The sequence below is a fragment of the Tilletiopsis washingtonensis genome (assembly GCF_003144115.1).
Source record: "Tilletiopsis washingtonensis strain MCA 4186 unplaced genomic scaffold FA09scaffold_2, whole genome shotgun sequence".
NCBI classification, from domain to species: Eukaryota; Fungi; Basidiomycota; class Exobasidiomycetes; order Entylomatales; genus Tilletiopsis; species Tilletiopsis washingtonensis.
The window spans coordinates 80,239-107,981 of record NW_020311999.1 but is presented as its reverse complement, the minus strand read 5'-3'; the positions used below and the strand labels follow the sequence as shown (position 1 = coordinate 107,981).

At 65.7% G+C, this 27,743-nt stretch overlaps 8 protein-coding genes and 2 non-coding genes across 10 annotated transcripts in view; 5 read left to right on the top strand and 5 right to left on the bottom strand.

Moving 5' to 3' along the window:
* Window positions 1-1,001: 1,001 nt before the first annotated feature.
* Window positions 1,002-2,179, top strand: FA09DRAFT_109790 (hypothetical protein). The gene has a single exon (XM_025738988.1). The coding sequence runs from the start codon at window positions 1,163-1,165 to the stop codon at window positions 1,880-1,882; it is 720 nt and encodes a 239-aa protein (XP_025600954.1). The 5' UTR covers window positions 1,002-1,162; the 3' UTR covers window positions 1,883-2,179.
* A 7-nt stretch (window positions 2,180-2,186) lies between these two features.
* On the top strand, window positions 2,187-4,153 carry FA09DRAFT_314307 (hypothetical protein). Its single transcript, XM_025740758.1, has 6 exons — window positions 2,187-2,563; window positions 2,634-2,699; window positions 2,765-2,831; window positions 2,997-3,222; window positions 3,385-3,517; window positions 3,595-4,153. The coding sequence occupies exons 1-6, from the start codon at window positions 2,330-2,332 to the stop codon at window positions 3,979-3,981; spliced, it is 1,113 nt and encodes a 370-aa protein (XP_025600953.1). The 5' UTR covers window positions 2,187-2,329; the 3' UTR covers window positions 3,982-4,153.
* A 4-nt stretch (window positions 4,154-4,157) lies between these two features.
* On the bottom strand, window positions 4,158-6,591 carry FA09DRAFT_327410 (hypothetical protein). The gene is made up of 3 exons (XM_025741392.1): window positions 5,527-6,591; window positions 4,863-5,468; window positions 4,158-4,658 (listed from the first exon to the last, which is right to left on the bottom strand). Exons 1-3 carry the CDS (start codon window positions 6,570-6,572, stop codon window positions 4,190-4,192), a joined length of 2,121 nt encoding a protein of 706 aa, XP_025600952.1. The 5' UTR covers window positions 6,573-6,591; the 3' UTR covers window positions 4,158-4,189.
* Window positions 6,592-8,651: 2,060 nt separating this feature from the next.
* On the top strand, window positions 8,652-13,041 carry FA09DRAFT_327408 (hypothetical protein). Its single transcript, XM_025741391.1, has 3 exons — window positions 8,652-9,389; window positions 9,448-10,223; window positions 10,280-13,041. Exons 1-3 carry the CDS (start codon window positions 8,671-8,673, stop codon window positions 12,934-12,936), a joined length of 4,152 nt encoding a protein of 1,383 aa, XP_025600951.1. The 5' UTR covers window positions 8,652-8,670; the 3' UTR covers window positions 12,937-13,041.
* A 624-nt stretch (window positions 13,042-13,665) lies between these two features.
* FA09DRAFT_336086 (hypothetical protein) lies at window positions 13,666-15,423 on the bottom strand (the record flags this gene model as incomplete). Its single annotated transcript, XM_025743835.1, has 2 exons — window positions 13,666-14,047; window positions 15,203-15,423. 2 exons carry the CDS (start codon window positions 15,421-15,423, stop codon window positions 13,666-13,668), a joined length of 603 nt encoding a protein of 200 aa, XP_025600950.1.
* A 154-nt stretch (window positions 15,424-15,577) lies between these two features.
* FA09DRAFT_314301 (hypothetical protein) lies at window positions 15,578-16,907 on the bottom strand. The gene is made up of 5 exons (XM_025740757.1): window positions 16,763-16,907; window positions 16,389-16,683; window positions 15,961-16,028; window positions 15,849-15,901; window positions 15,578-15,792 (listed from the first exon to the last, which is right to left on the bottom strand). The coding sequence occupies exons 1-5, from the start codon at window positions 16,859-16,861 to the stop codon at window positions 15,633-15,635; spliced, it is 675 nt and encodes a 224-aa protein (XP_025600949.1). The 5' UTR covers window positions 16,862-16,907; the 3' UTR covers window positions 15,578-15,632.
* Window positions 16,908-17,537: 630 nt separating this feature from the next.
* Window positions 17,538-17,635, bottom strand: FA09DRAFT_t6. Its single transcript has one exon. It is a non-coding gene; the product is annotated as a tRNA-Arg (tRNA).
* Window positions 17,636-21,555: 3,920 nt separating this feature from the next.
* On the top strand, window positions 21,556-21,653 carry FA09DRAFT_t9. The gene has a single exon. It is a non-coding gene; the product is annotated as a tRNA-Arg (tRNA).
* A 2,108-nt stretch (window positions 21,654-23,761) lies between these two features.
* FA09DRAFT_109554 (WD40 repeat-like protein) lies at window positions 23,762-25,999 on the top strand. Its single transcript, XM_025738987.1, has 3 exons — window positions 23,762-25,310; window positions 25,552-25,580; window positions 25,686-25,999. Exons 1-3 carry the CDS (start codon window positions 23,841-23,843, stop codon window positions 25,816-25,818), a joined length of 1,632 nt encoding a protein of 543 aa, XP_025600948.1. The 5' UTR covers window positions 23,762-23,840; the 3' UTR covers window positions 25,819-25,999.
* The window catches only part of FA09DRAFT_327404 (AOX-domain-containing protein), a 2,697-nt gene continuing 682 nt past the window's right edge, over window positions 25,729-27,743 (bottom strand). The window contains exons 2-6 of the mRNA XM_025741390.1: window positions 27,015-27,499; window positions 26,826-26,955; window positions 26,609-26,761; window positions 26,425-26,476; window positions 25,729-26,356 (exon numbers count right to left, since the gene is read on the bottom strand). Coding sequence (XP_025600947.1) covers window positions 26,035-26,356; window positions 26,425-26,476; window positions 26,609-26,761; window positions 26,826-26,955; window positions 27,015-27,499 — 1,142 coding nt within the window. The 3' untranslated portion in view covers window positions 25,729-26,034. The remainder of the gene's footprint in view (window positions 26,357-26,424; window positions 26,477-26,608; window positions 26,762-26,825; window positions 26,956-27,014; window positions 27,500-27,743) is intronic.

Sequence of the window (27,743 nt, the reverse complement as noted above, 5' to 3'; positions counted from 1 at the left end):
GTCGGCCTGCCGTGCCGCTGGAGGTCGATAGGTACCTCGCCCGGAGGCAGCGCCTCTCGCAGCTGCACGCTGCTGCTGGCGTGGTGCATGAACCCGGCGGCTGCTACTCAGGGCGAGCATCGACTCGCTCCGGCTTGGAGAGGCCGTACTGGCGGACTGCGTGCTCCGGCATTATGCCCCTCGGCGCTCGAATGGGACGCATCAGCGCACGGGATGGACGGCTGCGAGGGGCAGCAGGATGGTCTCGTGCCTGCTGGCGGCGTGCGATGGAGCTGCCTACCCCACTTTGCCCCTGCCCTCCAGCCCTCTCTCGCGCGCAGGCGATGAGCCTCTCCGCAGACCGCCGGCCCTCGCACGGCGGCGCGGCGGCAAGCCAGAGCACGCCGGCGGCTCACTCCTGTCGAGTCCGGCGGTCCAGGTCCAGCACTTGACGGAACGCGGCGTCTCTGGACAGTGCTGCGACGGGATGCCGCCGCCGCGTGTGAACGGCCACTCGTCCAGAGGCAGGCCCTGAGCGCCTGCACGCTGATGCCCTCACAGCAGCTTCTCGCAGCGCCGACATGAGAGATGAGGAGATGTATGCGCTGCATTCAGCGCGCCCACGCGTATTGCATGTGAGCTGATGGCGCTGAGGCGCTTCGACGTGCTTGAGGTGGTGGTCAAGCCTCGAGAGCACACAGCAGCAGCGGCCCTGGCCTGAGTGGAGGAGTGCCGGGCGCAGACTCGCTCGCGGGGGCTGCGCGAGACTCCCGCGCGCCAGCTTTCGCGCCGAGGTTCAAATCCCGCGCCTTTCTTCAGGGGCAGGTTTGCACGTGACGTGCGTGGCCGCCATGAACGGGACTTTAAGGCGTAGGCAGGTGACGACTGGCTGGCTACGTGAGGATCCGAGGCTCCCAGGCTGTAAGGAGCATCTTTTGAGGTGCGCCAAGTGTTGAAGACGCTGCCGCTGAGGGAGGAGGATGGACTTGCCACTCGGACGGGCGTATGCGCGTCAATGAGCTGTGCTCTTTTCTTCTTGGCTCGCCACCTTCTTGCTTCCAGTAGCTTCTGCTTGACTTAAAAACAGGGGACAGCTTCAGCTCGATACCCTCTGTATTTCGGCAGTCAAAGCTTCTCAAACACCCTTCTCCTCTCTGCGCCGGCGCAGCACGAAGCGCTGCAGATGGCCACGAGGAGCAGCCGTCGCGCTGTTCCCACGCCTGTCGTCATGCCCGCTCCGCTTCGCTCTTCGTCCAGCTCGGCCACGCCGCGCGCAGCGACAAGACGCCGCCGCATCAAGAAGCTGCAGGCCGTGCTTGACCGTTTGCCGGCACCTGCACCGCTGTGCCCACATGGTGATGCGCAGCGCGCAGACGTGGGGTCAATCCGGCCCCGCCTTGCCCTCGTTTGGTCCCGCCGCCACTCGCGCGCCCCGGCAGGCCCGCCTCAGGGGGTGGCGCAGGACAGCAGCGTCGGCGCGCTCGCCTCGCCTCGCTTGCCGCCGCATGACGAGCGCCGAGCGTCTCCCTCGCATCAGCGCTGCCACCCGCCGTCCTGCGGCACGGGTCCAGCACGCCTCGGCCACGGCGCGCCACTGGCGGCTGTCCCACGGGCCCCCATGACGCGTGTTCTGGCCTGCGCTCTCAGGGGGCAGCGCCGCGCGGCGCGCTTTTCTGTTGGGGCGGCGATCCGCACGCGCTCGGCTTCGGCGCGCGCCAGACGCCCGAGCCGGCGCGGTGGCGCGAAAAAAGCGTCGAGGCTGGCCGCCTTGCCTTCACTGCGCGTTTGCGCCGCCCTGCCCAATTCGAAGCCTTGGCGGGCGGCTGTGGCGGTCACACGAGCAGCACAGCAGGCAGCAGCAGCAGAGCAACGCAGTGAACGCCGCGGCTCTGCACCGTTTTGACTTTGACCTGCAGCCCTGCAGCGTGGCGCCGCTCGAGCCATGCACGCCGCGCTCGGAGTCGCCGGACATTTGCGCTTGCACCGCTTTTGGCTGTCGTTGCTGAGGGCTGCAGCCGGCCACGGGGTCGCTGCTGCACGTCTGTTCTCGTGCCTGTGGGGGGTGCAGGCCCGAGGCCGAGGCCGAGGCGAGGCCAAGCGGGCGGGCCCACCTCCGCCGGAGCTGGCGCGCGAAAAGATGGGGACAGTGACACTGATGGCCGGCGCCCTGGCCCCTCTCTGCGGGCTCGGCGGCAAATCAGCGTCCGCTCGTGCCGCTTCTTGAGCAAAGGGCCGAGCGCCGAGCAGCGGCCGGACATCTGTCTGCGCCTTGGAGGTGCTGGGCGCCTTAAGAGACCCACAGCGCTGTCGCGGCCCCGCCGCACCCCAGCCTCTCTCCACCATCTCCACCATGTCGCTCTTCTCCACGCTCCCGCTCGACCCGGCACACACGTCGCTGTGGACCAAGCTCGCCACGCAGCCCTACCCCGCCGTGCCGCACGGGCTCGGCATCAGCGAGGGCGTGTGGCAGGCCACGCTGCACCCGCTCAGCGTCGCGGCCGTCAGTGTTGTGTACATCTTTGCCGTGCACCATGCCAACCACAAGCGCCTGCGGAACGGCCCGGCAAGGGATCTGGTCAAGGAGGTGAGTTGCAGCGCAGCAAGCGGAGGTGCTCGCTGCGGCGGCAGACAGCTGACGCCATTGCGCCTGACAGACGTACGGCCTCTCGAGTGCCGTGCTTGCACACAATGCGTTCCTCTGCATCTACTCGCTGTGGACGGTGCGTGCATCCGGCGAGCCATGCATGCGTCCGGGCACTGACTGTCGCCTTTCTCTGCATCACAGGCGCAGAGCATGATCCGTCACCTCGCGCACTACTTTGCTCAGGGCACGGCGGCCGGAGGCGCGGCTGGTGAGTAGCCGGGAGAAGGGCGTGGAGGCAGGGAGGAAGACGTGGAGGCCAAGGCGAGCTTCGGCGTGGCGGCTGCATGTGCGGCCTCTTGCTGCGGAGGGCCCTCGCGCACTGCAGCCCTTAGCCTGCCTTTGACTCTCCCGCTGACACCTTCTCCTTCCTCAGGCTGGACGGCCGCCTTCTGCTCCGTGCCCATGCACGCGCCCGAGTCGCACACGCCGCACCTGGCGCCGCTGGGCCTCATCGCCTGGCTCTTCTACCTCAGCAAGGGCTACGAGGTCGTCGACTCGATCATCCTCGTGCTCAAGGGCAAGAAGGTCAGCAACCTGCAGAGCTACCACCACGCCGGCGCCATGTGGACCATGTGGGCGGGCGTGCGCTACTCGGCTACGTGAGTGCAGATGGAGAAGCGCGGAGGGACAGGGCTGGCAGAGGAGCGTGTGTGGTAGGCGGGCTGCGGTGCTGCAGCCTCGGCTCAGCACGCTTCGCCTCTTCTTGCCTCGAGCACCGCGCGTCCCACACATGCCCAGCACGCTCACACCCTTCTCGGCAGCCCGATCCAGCTCTTTGCCTCGTGGAACGCCATCGTGCACACGGCCATGTACTTCTTCTACAGCCTGACGTGCCTCAAGCTCAAGGTGCCGCGTGCTGCCAAGCAGCTGCTGACGACGATGCAGATCACCCAGGTGCGTGGCAGCGCACAGCGCTTGATGCGTGACGTGCCGCAGAGCAAAGGCTGACCCTCTCGCACTCTGTTCTCTAGTTGGTGCTCGGCTGGTGCGTCGCCATGTCGTACCTCGTCGTCACGTACCGCCCCTCTGCGTTCCCCGACATGGCGCTGCCGTCCACTGGCATGCCCGCGGGCCTCGCCTCCTCGTTCTCGCGCAACTCCAGCACGCCCTTCGTCAAGGACTCGCTCTTCTCGCTCTCGCCCTACCACACCGACGCCGCGTCCGTGCGCTCCGCGTTGGCGTCGGCGGCAGAGGCCAACAACGGGCGCGTGCCGTGCGTCGGCTCGACGGGCGCAGTGTTCGCGGTGTACCTCAACCTCCTCTACCTGCTGCCGCTCATCGTCCTCTTCGTGCGCTTCTACCTGCGCTCGTACTTTGGCTGGACTCCGAAGCGCGACGCGGCCAAGAAGGCGCAGTGAGCGCCGTGCGCCCTGTTGCTGTGCGGCACCGGTGCACTCCCTGCACCCGGTCCGTGGCACTGCCGCTCTTCTCTCTAGTCTCGCTCCTGTCCCGCTCTGCCCTACATCGCTCCGCTACACCGTTCCGCTACACACCATGCATGATGCAATGAGACTCTCCCGTCACCTCTCCTCCGCTCCTGTTTGCCACATCTCTGCATTGCTCTGCCTAGTCGAAGACAACCTTCTTGCCCTGCGGCGCGCCCTCCGCGATGCCCGTCTGTCCACGCTGCGCATTCGCGAGCGCCGCACCAGGCTTGGCACGGCGCTTGTCGCCGCCTCCTCTGGCCGCCTCGAGCGCACGACGAGCCTTGCGCTCCTCCTGCGTCTCCTTGTGCTTCTTCTCCAGCGGCGCGTCGGGGTCGAAGGGCTTCGGCGGCGGCAGACGCGGCGCCGGCGCCTCCTCATCGCCATCAGCGGCGTACGGCGTGCGTGCTGGCCGTGGCCGCGCAACGTAGCCGGGTCGCTCCCACGGCTTAACACCCTCGCCGGCGTTGGCACCCTTGGGCGCACCGCGTCGCACGGCATCAGCACCGGCGTACTGCAGCTTGATCTCGCGCCCGTCGAGCATGTAGTTGTGCGGGTCGATGAGACTGGCTGTGGCGTGCGCAGGGCTGTGGAAGTCGATGAATGCGAAGCTGGGAGAGGGTCAGCTTCGAGGCGGCGAGCGCGAGAGGCGAGCAACTTCGAGCCCTCGAGCCCTCCCCTGCCGCCAGACTTGCTCCCGTGCAGTCGATTGCCGCTCGCGCACAAACGTGCGGGGCAGGCGACTGCGTCCTCACACGCCTCCATCCACCGCCCGTCTCTGCCCATCTCGTAGCTGCTCTCCAGGCCACACTCACCCCTTGCACTTCCCGCTATCCTCAAACTCTCCCATGCGGATCTTGCGCACGCCTGCACCTCTGATCTCTCCCTCGGCCCGCTTCTCCTTCTCCTCTCGCTTGCGCTTCTTCTCCTGCGGCTTGCCCTCGTCGGCTGCATCGCCGGCCGCGGCTTCAGGCTGCGGGCTGGCACTGCCTTCCGCCGCTGCCGCCGCTGGAGCAGCCTTGCCCGGCTCCTCATTCTTGCGCTCCTCTTTCGGGCGGCGCTTGCTAGCCCATTCCTCGCGCGTGCGCGCCGAGCGCTCAATGAGCTCTCTCAGGCCCGCCTCGGTCGTCGAGAACGACAGATTGCCCACGAACAGCGTCGGTGCCGGCGGGTTCTTCTGTGCGCGCAGAATCTTCTGCGCCGTCTTCGTCAGACCCGTGCGGCCTTGCTTTGGCACTGCGCCATCGACGGGAGTGGCCGAGGCAGTCTGCGCGAGCGCCAGAGCAGTGGCGTCGAGCGCTGGACGACCTTCATAGTCGGAGCCGGCCTTGATGAGCAGACGACGACCGTCGAGATGCGACTCAGAGAGCGCGACGCCGGCTGTGACGCCCGCAGCGTTGGGAACGTCGACGTACGCGTAGCTGATCGGCACGTCAGCGAGTAGTCGTTTGCTGCGGTCGCGAGGCGCGCAAGACTCACCCCTTGTTGTGCTCTCCTCTCTTCGCGCCCGCAGGCATGTTCACCCTGCTCACTCCCTCGAGGCCCTTCTCCGCGAGCCACTCCTTGAGCCGGTCCGTGGTCGTGCGGAAGCTCAAGTTGCCGATCCACAGGCTGTGGCCGGTGCGCGGCGCAGCAGCCGCATTCGCTGCGGCGTGCCGAGGTGCCCAGCCGGGCAGTGGCGCGGTCACAGTGACGCCAGGAGCCGCGCCTACAGCGGCGCTCGTCGACTCGCTGGTGACGGCGACGCCGGAGCGCGCAGCTGCCTTTTCCAGCTTTCTCCGTTTCCGCATCTCCTTGTGCGAGATGGCCTCTACCTCCTCCTCCTCTGCCGCTGCGTCCCCCTCGCCCGCCGCCTTCTGCGAGCCAGACGCCGCGTCCGACTCGCCCTCGTGCTGCTCGCCGGCCTGTTTTGCGGCGCCGGCGCGCTCAAAATCCTCCACGTCGCCGTCCATCGCCATTGCCGGAATGGCGATGGCCGACTTCTTGCGCTTCTTGTCCTTCTTCTCCGCCTTGTCCTTCTTCTCCTTCTTCTCCTTGCCGCCCTTGCTCGCCGCAATGACGGCGCGTGCCGCGTCCATGCCGTCCTCTCCCGCTGCTGCGCCAGCATCGCCGTCATCGTCGATGGCAGCGCGGCGCTTCTTCGATGGCGCACTGCCGGCCGATGCGATGCGTGCCGCCGAGGAGCTGGCAGCGGGCGCGCTGCTGCCGCTCGCCTCGGCGTCGGCGCTGCCGCTGCCGCTCGCACTGGCCTCGGCAGGCTTGGCGAGCGCCTCTTCGCGCGAGAGATGCTTGCCCTCCTTCAGCACGACGACCTGCGCGCCTTCAAACTCATCGTCGTCGCCGCTTGCGCCGCCGTCGCCGCGCGCCGAGGAGGTGCCGAGCAGCTCGTCGAACTCGGTCTTGCCGCCGCCGCCGGAGCGCGCGCCGGTGACCTGGCGGTGCAGCGACTGCAGGAACTTGGGCACGGGCCCGGCCTCGAAGGAGAGGTTTCGCGCGGCGGGGCCTTTGGGGGATCGAGGCGCCATGGTGTGTGTGTGGTGTGGGGGTGCGGAGCATGGCGAGAAGCGGGCGGGGAGCGAGACTTCGAGGCGCGGGCAAAAAGTTGCTGACGTAAGCCCGAGCCGCGGCTCCACTGCCAAGGGCAAGTGCCCGCCAACGCGACGGCGACCGGCTTCGCTCCGCACCCTCACATCACTTGCGGCCCCCGTCATCACGCCAGCTGCAATGCCAATCTCGTACCTCTTCGTGCCTGGCACTCTCGGCTACCGCGGCTCGCGCGGCTGCCCCTGAGCCGCTCGCTTGGGTCGGCCGAGGGGCCACTCTGCTCGCAGAGAGGTCCTTCTTTTCTCCGGCTGCCGCCTGAATGCGCGGCCAGGTGTAGCAGCGAGGATGGAGAACTCAGCGCGAGCGGCCGCAGCCAGATCCATCCTCGTGAGTAGTGAAGGTGTTGACGAGGGTGGCGGCGAACGCGCGAGAGGCGGCTCCTGTCCTTTGGAGGCCCGCCACAGGAGGCAGAGTCTCGCAAGGCACCGCGCCGCAGCCCCTCTTGAGACGCAGGCACGTCGTTCGGCTCCGCATGCCGCAGCGGGAAGCGAGGGCTGCCAAAAGCGTCAGTGTGTGGCTTTCTCCGGTGTCTTCATGGTCGCAGCAGAGAAAGGCGACATGTTCGCTGAGACAGGAATGGCAACCGCCTGTTTTCGGCATGACCTTGGCCGCTGGTCGTCTGGCGCGCTCTTCGTGCAAGGCTCGTCCGCCTCCTGCGTGCTCAGCCGGGAGCGCATACACCTCTTGAGCGTCCATCAAAAAGCACGGTGCTCGTGCGGCAAGCAGGAGCCGGGCAGAATGCTTCGCACGCCTTTGCCTCTCTCCTGCGCTGATGCGCAAGCGAGGAAGAGCTCTCACCGGGCCGACCCCTGGACGGCGAACGTGCCTGCCGCGTGTCCTCTCGCCTCCTCGCGGCGCGGCGCGTGCGCTGCCTCTCTCACCTCGCACGCGAGGTCACATTGCCCTCGGCATGGCCACTCGTGCTTCTTCGACATCACCTGGCATCCCGCGGGCCGCACAGCTGCAGCAGAGCGAGCGTCATCTCGCTCCGAGAGGCGAGGGAAGAGCGAAGCTGCGCAGGAGAACGGGCGTTCGTCAGGGGCATCTCACTGCCGTCACGCGGATCTTGCGCTCCTTCAAAGACGGCAGCTCCGAAGGGAGATGCGGGATGGACTCGGCTCCGACTTCGGCGGCGGAGATGCTGTCGAGGGGGCAGCGATCTCCACTCAAGGCCGCACTCCGAAGTGCGGGCCGCGGGCGGCGTGCGCAAGCACGGCGGCCTCCTTTCCGGCTCGAGAGAGAGCATCATCTACCGCCCTCGCGCCGCCACACAAAGCACCTCGGCAGCTCCTCTCTCTCTCAAATCTCACGTCAGAGTGTGCTGTTCCCGCAGGGTCCGATGCGCAGCGTCGATGTGCTCTCTGAGAGGACCGTGCGTGCGTCAGCAAGAGCACAGCACGGGCGAGGCGAGTGAGCACACTTTTGCTGCGCACCGTCGAGAGTGCCGTCCTCGCACGGCCGCCTGCCACCTCGCCACCACCCCACTCTCCCTTCTCGCCTGGTCAGCCAACTTCCTCCCCTCTCCACACGATGGAGCGCCCCACCAGCGGCTCCACGCTCGGCTCCTCGACGTCGCACAGTTCCGCGCCGCATGCGCGCATCTCGATTGCGAGCCGCCTACCGCTCAGCACGCTGCCGTCTTCGCGGCCCATGCGATTGACCAGGAGCTTGGCCAGCCGTGTGCCCCGCGGCGGCGGCGGCGAGGTCGGCGATACAAGCAACGCGAGCAACGCAAGCATCGGCACAAGCGACACCGTCGGTGATGCCTCGCTCGACTCGCTGCGCTCCGAGGCCAGCACTCGCACCCGCGCCCTGCTGCGCACGCTCGACGAGTCGTTTGGCACCACGAGTCGCGAGCGTCCCTCGCGCAGTCCGCAGGCGAGCACGACGTCGACGGCCTCGCCGCAGCACAGCCGTCGCGCCTCGTGCGAGTCGGTGCGCGGCAAGCGCATCTCGCGGCCGTTCTACGTCGGCGCCTCGAATGGCTGTGAGCCGGATTGGCTTACGGACAGCGACTGTATGCGCCCCGAATCGCGCTGCGCCAGTCCGTTCTGGACGGACCCGCCTTCTAGCAATGGCATTGCCCTCGGTCGCATCGCTTCGCCGCCATCGGGCAGCAGCAGCGGCGGTGGCGGCACGCTCGGGCGCATCGCCTCGCTCCGTCGATCCGTGCAGCTCTCGCGCACCGAGCCGCCGCCTGAGCCGTCATGTCTGCCACTCGACGCCGATCCCTTCGCACGTCCTACATCCGCCCTCTCGCAGCGCAGCGACCGTGCCTCGAGTCGCCCCGCCTCTTCCCTCTCGACGCACAGTGCCGTCGGCGCTCAGCTTCTGCTCAACAAGCTGCCGAGCGCGCCTCGTCCGCGTCTTCTCTCTGCCACTGCAGAGCTCAACGAGACAGCTGGCCTTTGCACTCCGCCACGCGATGCCCCACGGTCTGCGCACTCGCCGCACGAGCAGTCGCAGTTGCACGTCGCGCAGCCTCTGCCGAGTCGTTTCAGCCAGAGCCCGGCAAGCCGCAGGGGCGGTGGCGTCGATGCGCTGCGCAAACTGGCGCGCATGCGCAAGGGCAGTACGCAGGTGCCACGCAAGGGGAGTACGGTGCCGACTGCGGACACGAGTGGCGGCTCCCTCGCTGTTCCAGGCGCTGCCGCCTCGCCACCTCGTCGCGGAGCCATCAGCGGTGGATTGCGCACGATGCGCTCTGCAGCGTCGATCGGCAATCTGCGCAAGCTGCTGTGAGTTGCGTGTGTGCCCGCATGACGTGCTCAACTGACTCTCTCTTCTCGCTGCCAGGCCCAAGTCCTCTCGTGCGCAACTCGTGCCGCCGCTTCCAACCTCGAGCGACACCACTGCCGGCGCAGACGAGACGTCGCCGCGTCCTTCGGGCTCAATGCGATGGCCGCGTCGTCGGCAGGCGAGCACCGCCACGATTGTCAGCGGCGGCAGTGCCGCAAGCGTCTCCTTTCCTTCTGCTCGCGACGCCGACGTCGACATCGACGATTCTCCGCCCTCTTCGCCTCCTCTTCCCCTCAACAAGCCGCTCCCCGCCACTCCCTCTCGTCGTCGTCGCACCAGTAGCGCCGCTCGCACGCCAGGAGGCCGTCGTCGCGTCATCTCCGCCGCCCGAGCCATTCCAGTCTCTCCGCCTCGCGGCTCGACACGCGCTGCGCCCGTTCCTCGACGACTACATCTCCTCTCTCACCGTGCTTTGCTGCCTGGCAACGCACCGAGGAAAGATGTGGCCATTCGAGATAGCTGGCTCGACGTGTTGGGCACTGGCATTGACGCGTGGGCTCTCGCAGCGGCGCCGAACGGCAGAGCACTCGAGGAGCCGCCGACGGAGGCACCGCCGTCGAGGGCGGCGTGGTGGAATCGCAGCTTGCGCATCGGCCGGCAGAAGCAGCTCATCACGGTGTCCAATGCAGCGGAAGGGCCGGAAGCAGAGCAGACAAGTGCGACGGCATGGTTCGCCACGCTCCCAACGCTGGCTGGACGACGGAGCGAGGACCTGCTGCGGCAGACTGGACGCACACAGCCCGTGCCGAGAGCGTCGCGCAGCATCGACTTGCGTGAGCAGCTCAAAATATCCACCCTGCCGATGCCTTTGCTCACGCTCTCTCCTCAGTCCGGGCCGCGCCAGGCACCTCGAGCATCCACGTACGCCCCGCCATTCCCAGCTGGGACGTGCTTGGCCCTGCGCCTGTGCCCGTGGCAAGCGACTGGGTCTCCACTCGCAGTGCCTCGGCGCGTGCACAGCTCAGCGAGCGTCGCGCAGCCGCGACGCGTGCCATGTCTGCCTCTCCGCCGCCCGGAGACGACAAGCCTTGGCTCCGGCCGCTGCGCCTTGGCGATACGAGCCTCGAAGGGCCGAGGAGCGCGACAATTGAGGGCCCGAAGCGCGTGCTTGACGGCGGACCGAGGAGTGCGCCGCTACTGCAGAGAGACGTACGTAGTCCGACGCCGACGCAGCGAGACTTGCGCAGTCCGACGCCCACGCAGGCCGGGCCTCCTCAAACAGCACCTCCTACAGCGCCACTGCAGCGCGCTCCGGCCGTCCCGGCGCTCGTGCAAACAGCCGCATCGCCCTCCTCGAGTCTGCGCGCTCAGTCACCGCTCGACAAGAACGCGGCCATGCTCCTTCTTCATTCGTTGCCTATTCCTCCTCGTGCGAGGCGTAGTCGCGCAAGCACGGTCAGCTCGTGCGATAGCCAAGAGCTGAACGTGCTGCGCGGCGAGCAGCGGCACGAGAGGAACGACACGGTGGCAAGTGTGCAGACGGTGTCGTCGTCAATTTTGTATGTCGCAGAGGAGTCGATGGCGTCGGCGCCGCCTTCGGACCCGCCGCAGGAACCACTGCCGACGCCGCCGAACTCGGCGGCGTTCACCATCAAGCCGGACCGCGAGTGGCCCGACACTCACAGCTGGGAGGACATCCGTGCGGACCGCGGCGTGACGCCGTGCGACTGGGACGACCTTGGCGAGCGCACGAGCAGTGCACGCGATACATCATCGAGCCTGGCGAGCGAGGCGACCGAGCTGCTCTCCTCGCTGCTCGACAGCTTTGGCGAGGCGTCGCCTGCGCGTGACGACGTCTACTTGCGGCCACACTGGCACGACGGCGACTCTGCGCGACGCTCCAGCACCACCGGCGAGAGTATCCTCAGCTACACTTCGACGCTGAGCTCTGGCGCAAGTGATGGCGCAGATCTGCAGAGTCTCATCGACGGGCTCATGGACGAGTCGGACGACGACGACGACAATGAGCGCGGCAGTGCCTCATCCGGCTTCACCTGGCCTCCGCGGCCCTCGCACGCGGACTCCAGCCTGGCGCCCGTGCCTACGCCCTCGATTCGTCTGTCGCCGGCCGACGGCAGCGACTCGCTTGATGTCGATGACGCGGCCGTGGCGTTCGACATGGTGTCTACTCCCGGCACGCCGAGCGGCGTGCAAGAATCTCCGTGCCCGCCAAGCCGTGTGCGCATGGGAGGAGGACGGGCGGTGAGGCCGCGCGTGAGCGATTTGGACCTCACCAAGCGGGTCAACGGCGCCTCTGCGGCCGCACCGTCGACGACCTCTGCGGCACTCCCTCCGAGCGTGGTCCCGCCGAGCATGCCCCGGCACGTCGACTTGCGCGTCGGCTTTGCGCACGTCCCTCCGCCCAGCTTCAGCCCGGAGCTGCTGCACGAGCTCGGCTTGGGGCCGACCGCGCCCGACACGCCGTGCGCCACGCCGACGCACAAGCGCATGCCGTCCGCCCCGCTCGACCTTGCCGCGATGCTTGACGAGTACACGCCGCCGCAGAGCGTGTCGACGAGCGCCAAGCACGGCAAGAGCATGGCTGCGCATACACGCACATCGTCGGAGCCGTGCGTGTTCCGCGACACGCCGGCAATCATTGTGCGGCCGAGCGACTCGGACGTCGAGAGCGAGTGCGGCAGTGTTTCTGGCGCCTCGCACGGCAGTCCCTCTTGCGCGTCGTACAGAGACTCGATGACCTCCAGCAGACGATCGATGGCCTCTGGTCGGAACTCGATGGCTTCGTGCGGCAGCGCATCACTCCTGTCGTGCGGCGACAGTCCCGGCGTCATTGCGACTGCGCGAGTCGTCGCCAGCAGAATCTCGGCGGCTCCGGCACCCGCCTCGCTCTTGCACGGCCGTGAAGTACACGCGGGACGCTTCTCGCAGGGCGTGCAGTGCGCCACGCAAGCACCAGTCATTGAGCCGCCTGGCTCGCCTCCGAGTGAGGCGTCAAGCGTGCATCGAGTCTCACCGCCGAGCGTTCACTTTGCGCCGGCACCCAGTCAGTGCGCTTCACCGCCGAGCCTCAGCTTCGCCTCGGCTACGGGCGAATCGTTTGCCTCACCACCAAGCGCAGCCCCTCTGCACTATGCTTCACCCGTGTCCTCGCCAGCAAGCTCAACGCGCCGCGACTCGTTTTGGTCGACGGGCGAGGGGCACAATACGTCGATGTCGAGCGTGTGGTCGCCCGACGACGCGCGGCGGCAAAGCGGGACATACACGGGCAAGCTGCTGCCTGTCGCCGAGATTCCCGAGGCGAGGATCGGCACCTGCGAAGACATGCACGAGGATCCGCTCGATGAGGCGCTCGAGAAGCGACGCGCCAGCATCGGCAGCCTGTCCGTGGACGAGGCCGAGGCGCTCGAGCAGCAGCTGCGCTTCGAGGAGCAGGCGCTCACGGCGGTCCTGCACAGCCGGCAGACGTGGACGGGCGGGAGCCTGTGCGAGTACCTGCTGTCTGGTGAGCGACCCGCACGACACTAGCCAACACTGCAGGCCCCACTGGCACGTCGCATCTTCCTTCCGAACTTGCGGCAGCGCTGACGCCCTCGCCTCCCAGTCTTTCAGCCGCCGCGCGAGCTCGAGCAGATTGGCGTCTTTCTCGTCGAGTCGCGCGCGCACTTTCGACCCCTGCGCAAGCAGCGGGCGCTCGACGTGCGCGACGTGACGGCGCACGACCATCTCTCCGCGCCGTGGCGTCGTCTCTCGCACGCCGCCGTGCGCTACCTGTCAAACGAGTGCATCCGCAGCGGCGACGGCGACTCGACGGACGAGGACGACGACTCGTCGGCCGACGGCGAGCTCGACGAGAGCAGCCTGTGGGACCTCTCCGGGCGCGACCGCTGCAGCACGCCGCCGCACTCGGGGCCGCACCCGCCGCCGTTTCGCTATGTGCTTGTCAGTCCCTCGACGCAGTCGAGTGCGACGACACGGCACAGCGCTGCCAGCTAGGAGCAGGAGCATCTCACTGCAGCAGCAGTTGCCTCCGCGACGCGCTCAGCAGCAGCGCGCGTCCCGATTCACGCCACGTCCCCCTGGCTAGCTTCACCGTCCTTACGACCTCTCGACCCCCTTCCTCACGACACTCCCTCCGCTTCGGAATGCTTCCTCCTCCCGCAACATTCTCTCTCACTCGCGCCCCGCTCCCTCGCCCCGCAACACTTGACCCCTCCGCGTCTGCCACTTCCTTTCTGTGTGCGCTGCAACGATTGATTAACTCGCCAGCGGCAGGGTTCCCCACCCATCAGCGCCCCATTCTCCCTCCTCGAGCGTACGTGAGCTCGCCAGGCGCGCCTTCCAGTGCTCGATGCGAGCGTCCAGCCCATCATCGATCCAGGCCTCGCGCAGGCGCGGATACAGTGCAAATGCATACTCGCGCTCGCCGTCGTCGGCTGGAGGAGCCAATTGCGGCTCGTCGATGTCGCGCGACTCGTCATCGTCGAGCTCCTCGGTCGGACGCAGACGCGAGCCGCGTGACGGCGTGTGCGGCAGCGGTGCGAAGAGCGTCTTTGCCGCGGCGCCGCGCGAGGGCGTCTGCGGCTCCTCGTCGGCGTCGCTCGGACCGAAGCGCACACTGCGAGGCGTGCTGGCGGCGCTGTCGGCTTGCCGTGAGCCTTGAGATTGTGTCGGCGTCGTGTGAGAGCCCGGAGCCGCTGCCTGCGCTCTCGCCTCTGCCCTGGACGGCGTGGCTGGCGTGCTGCCTCCCGCACTCCCACTGCGCTGCAACCCCCACGCCGCGCCGCTCTGCACTGCCGCTGCGCGCGCCCTCAGCGCCGCTGGACTCCTGTCTTCCTCTGGCGAGTCCTCTGCGGGCCGCTTGCTCCCACTCGCAGCGCTAGCATCGTCGCCGCGCTGACTGCGGCTGGGCGTGCGCGGCGACGATGCTGCGGATGATGCGCGAGTCTGTGCTAGCACGGAGCGCAACTCGGCAAGCGAGGCGCGAAAAGCGGCAGGACGCAGGCCGGATTGCTTCTCGAAGGCGCTCTGCGGGATCGGCTGCGGCAGGCTGCGTCGGAAGTCAGCCGAGTAGAGGGGCAACCGCAAGGTGGGGTGGAGGGGCAACCGCAAGGTGGGGTGGAGGGGCAACCGCAAGGTGGGGTGGAGGGGCAACCGCAAGGTGGGGTGGAGGGGGCATCCGCAAGGTGGGACGGAGGGGCAACCGCAAGGTGGGATGGAGGAACAACCGCAAGGTGTGCCACGGTCCTTCCATGGCCTCTCCGCCGGATGCTTTCCACTCTCCCGACGCTTCATCCTCCCGCGCTCCCCCCTCCGTCTGCCCTTGCGCACCGGCAGCAGGTTGGTACCGCCGATGCGCAGCGTCAAAGCCAGGCGCTCTGCCGGCAGGGCCCTCGACGTTCGGCACGCCGCTAGCCACGTCACGCCCGGCATCGCTGGCACCGCATTGACCCTTGGCCGCTTCACAGCACACGCCGGCCCGTGGAGCGAGCTAGCGGCCGTCACCGCCGCCGCCTCGCCAGCAAGGGCTCGCTGCAGCGCCATCGCGGTCTGGGCGATGCACGCCTGCCTGCGGAGCGCACCAGCACTCTGCTCCTCCTCACCGGCCCAAGCGCTTCTGAAGATATGTCCGGCTGCTCACGTCACCTGTCCGCCGCTCTAGCGCATTGCCAGCCGCCGCCACAGCTCCTGAGCACTGCTCTCAAGCCCGACGGGCACTCCACCCGTGCGCGACGCAGCGCCTGCCACGAGCACTCTTCCTGCCCCCACCCGTCGCACATCGCCGCACACTCACCTCTCACAAGCGATGCATGCGGCAATCGCGACGGTGCCCGGTCCCGCAGCTGCGAGTGCGCTCCTCGCAGCCGACGCAGCATGCAGCGTAGCGAGCAGCGAGAGCGTGCGTGCCTCGGCGGCTGCCAGCCCGGGCGGCGGCGGCGCAGAAGGCTGCAGCGATGCGCCTGCCTGCGCGCTGAGCGAGGAGAAGAGAGAGGAGACGGGTGCGCGGTAGGCCATCGCTGTGAGCAAGTGCGGGGACGGGCGAGCAAGTGCGGGGACAGGCGTGGTGGTGGTCGCGAAGACAGGCCGGCGACGCGCGCGCGCGCGCAGGCAGCGCGCATATCACCCTGGCGTCCGTGCGCCGCGCGCCTCCTCCATGCACATCCGTCGACTCGTCACATCAGAGCCATGCCATTCCGAGTCTCACACGAACGCCAAAATGCTGCCTACAGGCGCGAGCGAGCGGGACTGATGTCGCTGTACGGCGCCGGCGCACCGTCCGAGTACTCGTTGGCGGCGTCGTTGCCCGCGGCGGGCATCTTGACGCCAAACTCCTTGCCTGCGGCGTCGGCGGGCGCGGCGCCGTACAGCTTCGAGCGCTCGTGGCTGGCGCATCTCTACGTCAGCGATGCGAAGTGCGCAAGAGAGAGGGTCGGACACACCTCAGCACAGTGGCCAGACGCAGCGCCTTGTCGAGGTCGCCCTTGACCTTGATCTGAGGGTGAAGATGTAAGCTCGGCGCGTCAACCGTCACGTCGCTCCGGCAATACCCACGCGGCCCGAGTTGTACAGCTTCTGCGCGTGCTTCTTGCCTGTCGCAATGTCGACGAGGTCGCCGTCGACTGGAGTAGAAGCGAGTGAGCGAGGGAGTGTGGTGAGGGAGCGTACACGAGCACAAGCATGCGACAGTGGCCGCAGTCGAGCGCGGTTGCCGTGCTGCTGTGGCACTCTCGCACGAGGCAACAAGCCGAGCGTCCTCCTCTCTCGCTGCCCGTGCCACCCTCTGCGGAGCCACGGCCCGCACCGCACGCACACCTTCCATGCATGGACCTCTCCTTGCACACCTCCTTGATGCGCGCCACCTCGCACACCTCCTGCAGCGGCTCTCGCACCGCGGCCGCCTTTGCACCCGCCTTCACGTCCGCTCGCCCCAGTGCTCCACTCTGCACCGCTCTCACGTAACTCCCTCGGCGCACACTCACGGCATTCAATGACGACGTCTGCGCGTCGCTTTCGTCCCAGCAGCGTCTTGGGCGGCTGGCCGCGCCCGATGGTGCCCTTGCGGCGCATGTCGACGTACCACAGCGCCGGACGCAGTGCGCCGCCGCCGTGGGCGTCGCCGCTGCGGCTCGGGCGCGTGCGCGGGTTCGTCGGGTCGAGCGGCGACGTGGGCGAGACGATGAAGAGGAAGATGGCATTCATGCTGCGGATCAGACGGCGCGGCGTCATGCCGCCCGGCAGCGGCTGCGCGAGAAGCGCGGCCGAGAGCGCAAAGATCTGAGGCGAAGGAGGCGTAAGCACGGGTGCAGTAGCCCTGTCCGAGGCGGCCTCGCACACGCCCCGCCTTGCAACTCACGCGGCTCGACTCGAAGCCCTCGCAGTGCAGCTCGCGCCCCGTCTCGGAGGCGAGGGCGCGCTCGGCGTCGGACGTGATCTTGGGCGGCGGCGCAGTCATGGTGCGGGATGTGTGGTGCTGGGCGATGCGGGGATCGGGATGGTGGTGCAAGAGCAACGCAAGGCGCAGCGGGTCAGCGCTGGCGGCCAGCGCCGAGCGAGGCACGCCGCCTGTGTCGCTGGCCGCGCGCCTCCACCCCCGCACGCACGTGAATCTCGCGCGCCGCGATCCCGCGGCTCTGGCGCGGGCGGCGCGTCGCGGGGCCGCGCGAGACTCCCTGCAGCCAAATGCTCCTGGGACCTCTCTGGCTCGGTTTCCCTGCCCCCTGCTGCCCTCTGCTTGCTGCAGGCACTCCGCCTGTGTGCTGCCTGTATGATGTCAGCATGTGGAGGCCATGACTCAGCCTGGCCCCACATCTGTGACCCATTCTTGCTCTGCAGCTGGACCCTTCCTGCTGCCTGCCTGCCTGTGCTGGCCTGTGGTTGGCTGCTCAGCCTCTGCTCATCTGCCTGCGGAGTCAGGTGGAGGCAGCTGCTGCACACTCACCCTGGACCCTGGCTGCTGCCTCTTCCCTATAAAGGCGGGGCCCCCAGCCTGCCACTCTTCTCCTCCCCCCACCACCTCAAGCATCCTCAAGCTCAAGCCTCCCTCTACTCCTCATCCCAACCCACCAAGTAAGTTGTCCCTCCTCAGAGGAGCAAAAAGAGAGCAAAAATGCCACAAAAGGCAAAAAGTATGACCAGCACGGGGCTCGAACCCGCAACCTTCAGATGTACAGAGCATTGAATGCTCGTAAATCGTAGTCTGCTGCGATGCCAATTTCGCCAACCGGCCATATTTGATGTTCGGCTGGAAAAAGGTTGCGTACACAAATCTGCTGCATTGATCATCAGAATTTGTGTGATAACTTGGTCCGTACAGGCAGTGGGGAGCTTCTGGTGAAAGAATGGAAGGATTTGAGGCAGCACTGGCTGATCTCTGCAGATGTACCCTACCCCTTGACACTAGGCTGCTTGACTGATGCACACTGCATCTGTCTTTCACCTGCCAAAGTCTCAGCACAGCTTGTTAGAGCCACTGCTGTGATACCTGCGCCTGGCCCAGACAGCAGGCCCCTCCTGTTGCTGCTGCCTGTCTGCAAGCCCTGCACAGCCCATGTGCCACCTGGACACCTGTAGCACCTGCAGCACATGCCTGGCAGCCAGGCAGCAGCAACAGGAGCAGCCTGCTGGCTGGGCCATGCGCAGGCATGCAGCTGCAATGCATCATGGGTGGCACATGCACTCCCAGCACCTGGGCTCAAGCAGGCTCAGGGAACTGCCGTTGAAGGCTGGGCCCCCATCCTGGCTGCTTGACAAGGTGCTCTAGATGCACTTCTTTTGAGCTGAAGAGCAGAAATGTCTATGACACAGCATGGGCTGGGCTTATGACAGTCAGCTGCATGCCAAGGAAAGGCATGCGCACACTGTAGTCCTGCTGCAAGGGTACCTGCTGCGCTGCACTGGTGGCAACAAGGAGGAAGTGGCACCTTACTTTGTGCCCAACAGCATGGTACTTGTCCCTGCAGATGCCTGGTGGGGCTTTGCTGGGTGCTATGCCTTGCGCACTGCAGGCCTGGCCAACAGACCCACAGCTGGCCAGCACAGCAGACAAGCCTTGTACAACTGTCTTGACCAGATCAACGGCTTTGTCCGTGACAAGTGCATTGCGCTGCTGCAGCATCTAATCTGTCAGCCCGTTCATTGCAGCAAGCGGGCCTGTCAGAGCAAGTTGCATTGCCCAGGTGCTCACTGCCCTGCCTGCCCTTCTGCACGCCCTTCTGCATGCCTGTTTTGTATGCCCTCCAGGCCAAACACTGCTCTCTCACTTGCACTGTGCCCTCCACAGAGCTCATGCAGGGAGTGTTCCTCAACTCCATGCCAGGCCGGCTTGTTTGGACGCCAGTTCAACAAGTTCTACCTCATTGACCCGCAGCTCATGCATCTTGCGCACTGCCTGGCGCAGCTTCTGCATCAGGCACCTCTTGTTGTAGCTGCCTGCAGCAAGGTGCAGTCATCACCACACGCCTGCCAGGTGCAGCGCAAGAGCATTGCTGCATTGTTTGCAATCCGCCAAGGCACCCTTTGCTGCTCAGCAGTGACATCCTTGCCCTGCTGCTTGAGGCCTGCCAAGGCATTGGTACGTCTAGCTGTGCTGCCACTCTCAGCAGGCCAATATGCCTGCTGCCTGCCTGCTCATTGCTCACGCTCACTTCTGTCCTTGCAGCAAGCACACCTGATACATGAGTTACTGCATCCTACCTTGCGCTCTCTCTACTTCACATCTGGTAGGTCTGCAGTGCACAGCCATGCCTTGCGCGCCTTCAAGCATGCTGGCTGAGCTCCTTGCTGACAGACATCTTTGCAGTGCCCATCATGGCCTGGTCCAATGCAAGCCTCTGCAACTTTGCGCTGCTGTACATTCTCTACGCGCTGCAGTGGAAGCTCATGGCCTAGGTGGCAAACAAGAAGAAGAAAGATGGCACTCACAAGCGGCCTGGGCTTGTCAATTGCAGGCAGACCTTGGTGTTGTAGACAAAACAGCTTCCATACAAGTTTGACCACAGAACAAAGCTCATCAAGCATGTGGCTGCCAACATCTGTCCAACCCACCACAACAAGGCTGCTGCTGTTGAGGCTGCAGCCCTATGCACAAGCACACTGACAAAGATGAAGAAGGGCCCTATGTGGGATGTGCTGCTTGCAGGCCATGCACTGGTGCGCCCCAAGCCGCTTCTGGAGTGAGAGGGGCTTGGTCTTGCATGTTTACAAACTTTGACTACTGCACTTGAGCCTTTAAGGCTTAACCAGCACCATTGATTGTCTGAGGGCTTGGAGTGCAGCCAACATGGGCTGGAGATGCCCAATTGCCTTGAATTGCGCTCTGGGGCTGCGCGCACATTCTAGAGAGCATGGCCTGTAAGCATGGGCAGCAGCAATTCAGGTCAAAGCCAGCTCCAGCAGGCGCCTGAAGATTAGGATAGGGAGAAGCCTGCCAGTGATCTCAAAGAGGCAGTTGCAGGCGCAGTGAAAAGGAAGCAGCTCAACAGACTGCATATGCACCAAGCGCATGCTGCTGCTGTGCGCCTAGAGCAGCTGTGAGCCCCTGAGTTTGGCAGCATTGCGCCACACGCTTGCTCTTGGGTTTGGCAGGCGCTCTTTGTCATTGAGGGATTCATGCCTGTCTGGCAACAAAGCATAATCAGGTGCATTGCAGTATTTAGCTCCACAGGCTGGCTACTTACCTGCTGTCCTTGTCTGGATACTGCAACTGGCTTGTCTAGCCTCAAGGCTGAAGGGTGAATATGCCGTGTGCCTGCCAGGCTATTGAGGCTGGCAGTGACATTGATCTTGTAGTGCTGCCTGAGGCAGCCTGTGTTGGCAAGATGCAGAATGAAATGGTCAAGCACACTGCTGCCATTGCGCCCTACACGCGCAGCCTTGGTGGCCTCATTGTAGCACAGCTGCAGCATGCTGCCTGCACTGTGCACAATGTCATTGTAGGGCAGTGTGACCATCATGTTGGGAGGCAGGGCTGCAAGGACGCGCTGGCGTTCTTCTGTGCGCAGGTAGGACAATGGCTTCTTGTTCAGAAGGACATCCATGTAGGCCTGGTTGCAGGCAAGTGTGCTTGGTCCAGTGCCCAGATCTGCTGCAGTGCAGCGCATACTGTCAGCTGCAGCTGAGGCACTTGCCTGCATGATATTGCCTAGCTCAGAAGTGGCTGACAACATGCTTACACTCATTCATTGCCGCACGTCTTCTTGCTCTTTGCCCTATTGCTGGCCTGCACTGCTCCTTGCGCAACCCAGTGTGGCAGTTTGAGCCTGTGCGCACCAGGTTGGCCAAGCTGCGCCATGTCTCCACAAGTCACCAGGGAGATCTGCACTGGTCCTGCCAGCTGCTTGAGCACTTCTAAAACTGTACATGCTGCAGCAGATACACCTGCAGCAGAACTACAGCGCGCATGTGCCTTTTCTTGGCACAAATCCAGCTGTACTGAGTCTAGCCCATGCTGTATCATGCATCATTCAGCTCTTCAGCTCAACAGAAGTGCCAGCAAAGTGCATCAAGGCCTTTGCTGTCCACACCAGCTAGCTTTGCAATGCAGTAACAGTGCTGCAGCTTCACTAGCCATTTGAGTCTCACACTGAGCTTCAATACAGACCTGCTAGACAGCATCTGCTACACTGTGTCAAGCAGCCAGCATGAGGGCCAGACCTGCAATTGCTCTGCCCTGAGCCTGCTTGAGCCCAGGTGCTGGGAGTGCATGTGCCACCCATGATGCATTGCAGCTGCATGCCTGCGCATGGCCCAGCCAGCAGGCTGCTCCTGTTGCTGCTGCCTGGCTGCCAGGCATGTGCTGCAGGTGCTACAGGTGTCCAGGTGGCACATGGGCTGTGCAGGGCTTGCAGACAGGCAGCAGCAACAGGAGGGGCCTGCTGTCTGGGCCAGGCGCAGGTATCACAGCAGTGGCTCTAACAAGCTGTGCTGAGACTTTGGCAGGTGAAAGACAGATGCAGTGTGCATCAGTCAAGCAGCCTAGTGTCAAGGGGTAGGGTACATCTGCAGAGATCAGCCAGTGCTGCCTCAAATCCTTCCATTCTTTCACCAGAAGCTCCCCACTGCCTGTACGGACCAAGTTATCACACAAATTCTGATGATCAATGCAGCAGATTTGTGTACGCAACCTTTTTCCAGCCGAACATCAAATATGGCCGGTTGGCGAAATTGGCATCGCAGCAGACTACGATTTACGAGCATTCAATGCTCTGTACATCTGAAGGTTGCGGGTTCGAGCCCCGTGCTGGTCATACTTTTTGCCTTTTGTGGCATTTTTGCTCTCTTTTTGCTCCTCTGCTTTTTGCACTCCTCAGGCAGCCTGGCAGGCCTCAGGGCTTGCTGCAGGCCCTTATGCACTGCTTTTGACATGCGCAGAGCGTCAGACAGCCTGCCGTGAGCCCTGCAGAGCCTGTACAGCTTGCTGAAGCTGTGTGGTGGCCTGGCACTCTTTGACTGCTATCTGGTGCTCTGTGCTGCTCTGCTGCAGGAATGCTGGCATGAAAACAGAGCCATTTGGGCATAGAGCTTGCTAACAGGGCACAGTACTGCTAGTGTAGCTGCAGAGGAGCACTCAGAGCCCGCCATCCTGCAGTTGCTGGCACCTGCGCATGACTGCAGCATGCAAGCTGTCAAGCAGGACTTTGCCAAGGCCAGTGCAGCTGACAGCGCCATTGCATTGCTTCAAGTTGCTCTTCTGGGCTGTACAGCCAGCCAAAATGCCCATTGGTATGCACCACACTGCTGCATCAAAGTGCCCAGCTGCCCAGCCCACAGCTTGGCCAAGAAGGGCATGCTTTGCAGGACAAATGAATGATGCTTGCTGCTTTGTGCAGCATCACACTTGCTTCTGGGTCAGTGCAGCTCTCTACAGCAGCACCAGTAACAGAGGCCAAGGCTTGCATGTACCCTCAGGTAGACAAGTGCCATTGCTGCAGCCAAGGAGAAGTGACATGGGAGGGAACAGGAACAGGGGTATCTGCTGCAGCTCACTGCAGAAGAAGGCAGGTCAGTGACAGTCTGCTGCATAGCAGGCTACTTGCTCACCTGCTGGCTCTGCTTGGAGCACAAGTGGCCCAGCTCAGAGCTTGTAGGTGGCTGCAGGAGATCAAGTCAGCTGTGGTCCAAGGCACTAGATGCTCAGCTCTCACCTGCTACTCCTGCTGATTGCTCTGCTCAGCAGTCCCCCCCAGGCTGCTCATCCTGTAGGGAAAAGTCAGCATGCAGCTATGCAGTCTCCCTCTGACACTCACCTGCTGCTGCTGCAGTGTGCCCTTCTCTCTGCCTGTGCCTGCCCAGCAGGCCTAGCCCAGCCAAGCAAAGCAATGCAGAGGGAACATCCCATCCTCTTGCCCAGAAGCACACTGACAGCCTGCCCAAGCAGGGGGCTGCAGGATGAGGACAGGGGGCAGGGATGCCCCTGCGACAGCGGGGAAGTGAGGCGCCGGGAGTCGCGCGCCGCCCCCGCCAGCGCCTGCCGCACGAGAGAAGTGCCGCCTCGACCTCCACTGCTGCGCCCTCCTCCTGTCCTCTCGGCACCACGCTCCGCCTTCACCCACCACACCACGCGTCGCTCTGTTCCTCGGCGCAGCGCAGCGCAACATCTTCACCTTCAGCCCACCAACCCTCTCGCTCTGCCCGCCATGGACGAAGAAGCACTGCGCGCCATGATGCCCATGTCCTTCGGCAAGGCCGCCAAGCCTCGTCCGGGCGCTGCCCCACGAGCGGCGCCCGAGGCGTCCAGCAGCAGCAGCGCCGCACCGCTGCAGGGCATCGCCTGGGACTCGCCCACCGCCGCCGCCGCGCGCAGTGCACCGGCGGTCCGAGGTCCCATGCGGCCCGCCTCCGGGCCGCAGAAACGGCCTGCCGCCGCGAGCGACGACGACGACGACGAGTCGGACGACGGCCTCACGCCCGCCGAGCGCGCGGCGAATCGCGAGGCCGAGCGACGTGCGGCCGAGCAGGGCGGCGCGAGCGACGACGACAGCGATGGCAGTGTTGATCTGGGGCCGGAGCCGCAGGGCGATGATGAACTCGGCCTGCCCGTGGCGCAGTGCGTCGAGCTGAAGGACCACACGAAGGTGAGTGGACGGCGGGAAGCGGCGGCTGCGGCGATGGCGTGGGCATGGAACATGCTGCCCCCGTTCGATGGGTTCCAAGCCGACAGCAGGGGTGTTGGCGCATCGCATGCTGCGTGCTGCAGCTCGAAGGGGCAGAGGACGCGAGCCCGCGCTCTGGCCAGGGCGTCGCGCATCGCATCGCATCCCGACTGAGCGCGATGCCCGAGCGTGTGCTGCGCATGTGCGTCGTGCACGGCATGCCAGGCTGCACAGGCGGGCCAGGTGCGGCTGAAGCCAAGCCGCGAAAGGAGCAGCTCGGCGCCGGCAGCGAGGCTGCACGTCGGGCGCGGCTGTGGAGAAGCACGTCGGTGCCGGCTGTGTATGGCCATGTCGATCTCGTCACGTCGTCGAGCTCGCAGCACACGTTGCCTCGCAGCGCATGCCGCCCATCTCTCGCAGCCTCGGTCTGCCGTGCCAGTACTGATTCGTTCCTTCCCCTCCCCGCTCTGTACCGTGGCTGACTCGTTGTGGCTGACCTGTTTGCGGCAGCCGGTCTCTGCGCTCGCCGTCGACGCATCCGGCGCACGCGTCGCGACGGGCAGCCTCGACTACGACGTCAAGCTGTGGGACTTTGGCGGCATGACGGCGTCTCTGCGGCCGTTCAAGTCGTTTGAGCCGGCGGGCACGTACTGGGTGCACGACGTGGCGTGGAGCGCCTCGGGCGAGCAGCTGCTCGTCGCCAGCGGCACGGCGCAGGCCAAGCTCTTCGACCGCGACGGCGCCGAGCTGGCGACGTTCCGCAAGGGCGATCCGTACATCCGCGACATGAACAACACGAACGGCCACGTGGCAGAACTCACGGCCTGCGCGTGGCACCCGACGCAGCCCGACACGTTTCTCACCGCCAGCGCCGACAGCTCGGTGCGCTTCTGGCACGCGGAAGAGAAGCAGAAGCAGGCGCGCGTCATTGTGGTGCGCAGCAAGGAGCGAGGCACGCGCACCAAGGTGACGGCAATGGGCGTGTCTCACGACGGACGCACGCTGGGCGCCGCGTGTCTCGACGGCGCGCTGCATCTGTGGAGCACGAGCAGCAGTCTTGCGCGGCCCAGCAGCAGCATCGAGGGCGCGCACGAACGCAACACCGAGACGTCGGCGATTGCCTTTTCGCGCGACGGCCGCACCATCGCGACGCGCGGCGGCGACGACTCGGTCAAGCTGTGGGACGCGCGCAGCTTCAAGAAGCCCCTCGCCGTGCGCACTGGCCTGCGCAACGAGTACGCGCAGACGAGCCTCATCTTCAGTCTCGACGAGCGGACACTGCTGACTGGCACGTCTGCGGAGCGTTCCACGGAGCGCGCTGCCGTCGAGGCGGCGGCCGAGCGCGGCGAGGCGCCGCCGCTGCTCTCCTCGGGCGCCATCGAGGTGCTGTCGCGCGACGATCTGGCGCCGCTGCGGCGCATCCCCATCGGCGGCGGCGAGGCGACGTCCGTCGTGCGTCTCGTCTACGCGCCCAAGATCAACCAGCTCTTCGCCTCGACGTCGCTCGGCTCCGTGTGCGTCTTTTTCGACGCGCACAAGTCGAGCCGCGGCGCGCTGCTGGCCGTGGCGAAGCGCGCCAAGGTGCGCCCGACGTTCGAGGGCTTTGGCGAGATGCCCGTCATCACGCCGGGCGCGGAGAATGCGGCGGACAGAGGCATGGGCATGAGCCAGGCGGCAAAGAAGCGCCGCATGGAAAAGATGCGCGCCGACCCGCACGCCAGCCGCATGCCCGAACGCCCGATGAGCGGGCCCGGCAAGGGCGGCCGCATTGGCGCGGCGGCGACGCAGCACGTCGTGCAGAACATCTACCGCGTGAGTGCAGGAGAGCGTGAGGAGGTGACGCGTGGCAGGAGAAGCGAGGGTGTGGATGGTCGCGCGCGAAGCGACGTACAGAAGCGAGGCGGGAGGAGGGGAAGCGGAGCCGAAGGAGTCAGCCCACGCAAGTGACAAACAAAAGGGCGGAGGGGGGGGGGGGAAGCTCGGAGGGAGCGTGGGGCCGGCTGTTCGATGGACCCCTTCCACATTTGACACTGATCATATTCCCTCCCCTCAGGGCAACACGCGCGACGAAGATCCTCGCGAGTGCGTGTCCTTCTCCTTCTCCTCTTGCATGCTGACCTTTTCTCGCTGACGCCTCTTCCTCCCTTGCTCCCCCCTCCCGTCACGCTCTCTCCCTGCTCGCAACAGGGCGCTGCTCAAGTACGCCGACAAGGCGACGTCCGATCCTAAATGGACCACCGCGTGGGCCAAGAACCAGCCCAAGCCCGTGTTTGCGGCGCACGCCGACGAGGGCGAGGCGGAGGGCGAGGGCGACAAGTAAAGGACCCGACGTTTCCTGGCGACGGCGGTGCCGACGGCATGGCCCGAGCAGAGCAACAATCGACGATACCAGCATCAGAAGGAGTGGTGAATTCGTGCGACGAAGAGAGGGTATCAGACATGAGGCGAGGCGAGGTTAGAGAGGGGAGGGGCGATGGGGGGAACGTGGAGAGAAGAGGGAGTAGCTGGACGGCGTTGCGAAGGGGGGCAGCGCCTTCTACTGGCGCACGCTCTTGACGTCTGCCTTCTCGCTCTGCCCGCGAGCTACCGCCTCGTGGGGCAGCCTCTCGGCGGCAGCATGCAGGGCATCAGCGGCGTCGGCGGCGAGCTGCTCCTTTGCGCTCTGCAGCCGCAGCAGCTCGCCATCGCGCTCCGCCGCGCCCTCGGCCCTCGGCGCGCCCGCGCCCGCGCCTCCCGCGGCGTTGGCGCGGCGCCGCTTGGCATCTTCGCGCTCAAAGTACGCCAGTGCTTCGTCGCGCTCCAGCCCCCATGTGGAGCCGCGCAGCGCGGCGGGCGCGTTGCCGTATGCGAAGGGATTGCTGTTGGTTGCGTGGGCGCGCGACAGTTCAGCAGAAGGAAGGAGGGAGGGGGAAGGGAGGGGACGCACAAATCGGTAGACTTGAGCGAGGCGAGAGAATGATTGATGAAGCGATGGTTCGCTGGGTGAGGCAGGGCGAGAGGGGCAGCGCGTCAGTCTTTGCGACATCGCCATCGCGGAGGGAGGTGGGGGGGGAGGGGGGGGGGGCGCTTTCCCCCCCCCCCCCCCCCCTCTTCTCTCGCTTCCCACTCACCCTCGTCGGCGCGCAGCGCGCGAATGACGTGGCTGAGCTTGGCGTCGTGCGGCAGGCCCCAGTAGCTGATGGCGATGGGCGGCGCGGGGAACGTCTCCCACTCTGGCAGGCGGCCCGCGTCGAGGTCGCGCAGGATGTTGGTGTATGTGAGGACTAGACGTTACGTGGTCAGCGATGTGAGGCAGAAGAAAGGGGGGGGGGGAAAGGGGGGACGCACCAGCCTCTTCCTCCAGAATGCCCACGAAACGATGCGCCACGCGCGGCGCGACGAGATACATTGCCGAGAAGAAGGCGGTAAAGACGGCCTGGGCAGAGGCGATCATAGCTCGCATGAAGATGCCTGGGCGCTGTGGGTAGGAGGGGGATCAGCGTCGTCACAGCGCTTGCATCCACTCTCTCTACTCACATACAGCTTGAGCGCCACCATGAGATGCATGCGTTCATTCTCTGCGTCTTCCAAGAGCGTGCCGATCCAGCCGCCGTCGCGGCGCAGCAGGCGCAGGCTCTGCAGGTGGCGCACCATGGCCGCCGCAAAGCCGGGCACGCCGGCGACCGTCTCGAGAAAGACGATGCGCACGAGCCACTGCTCGGGCGCGAAGCTGCGGCCCTCTTTGCGCAGCTGCGCCAGCGGCAGCGCCTCGGGCGCGCCGCCGGCCTGCGAGGCGCGCATGGCACGGCGCGTGGGGCGCACCGCAGAGGCGTCGGCGCCGTCGTTGGGCACTGCTACGTCGCTGCTTGAAGCGGCCTCGCTGAGCGCGGGGAACTTGGCCGCGTGCGAGGGATAGCGCGTGACGACGTCAAAGGCGGAGCGCATGAGGCGCACCAGCAGCGCCGCCACGTGGTCGCCCGGCCCGCGCAGCTCCTTGTGCACGACGCGCACGGCGTTGAGCTCTGTTTGTGTGGGGGATGCGTCAGAGTGGCGTGCACGAGTTGGAGTGGGAGCAAGAGGCAAATGGCCTCTGGCGCCGCGCCCCAAAAGAAGGCGGGCGCGCGCCATCGGCGCCTCCTTTGCAATCGGGGGGCACAGGCGGGCCGACGGACGCCTCTGCTGCTTGGCGATGCAGTTGAAAGCAGCAAGGGCAGCGCCACGCAGCCCGCTGCGACCATCTCTTTCGTCACCCTCACTCCCTTGCCC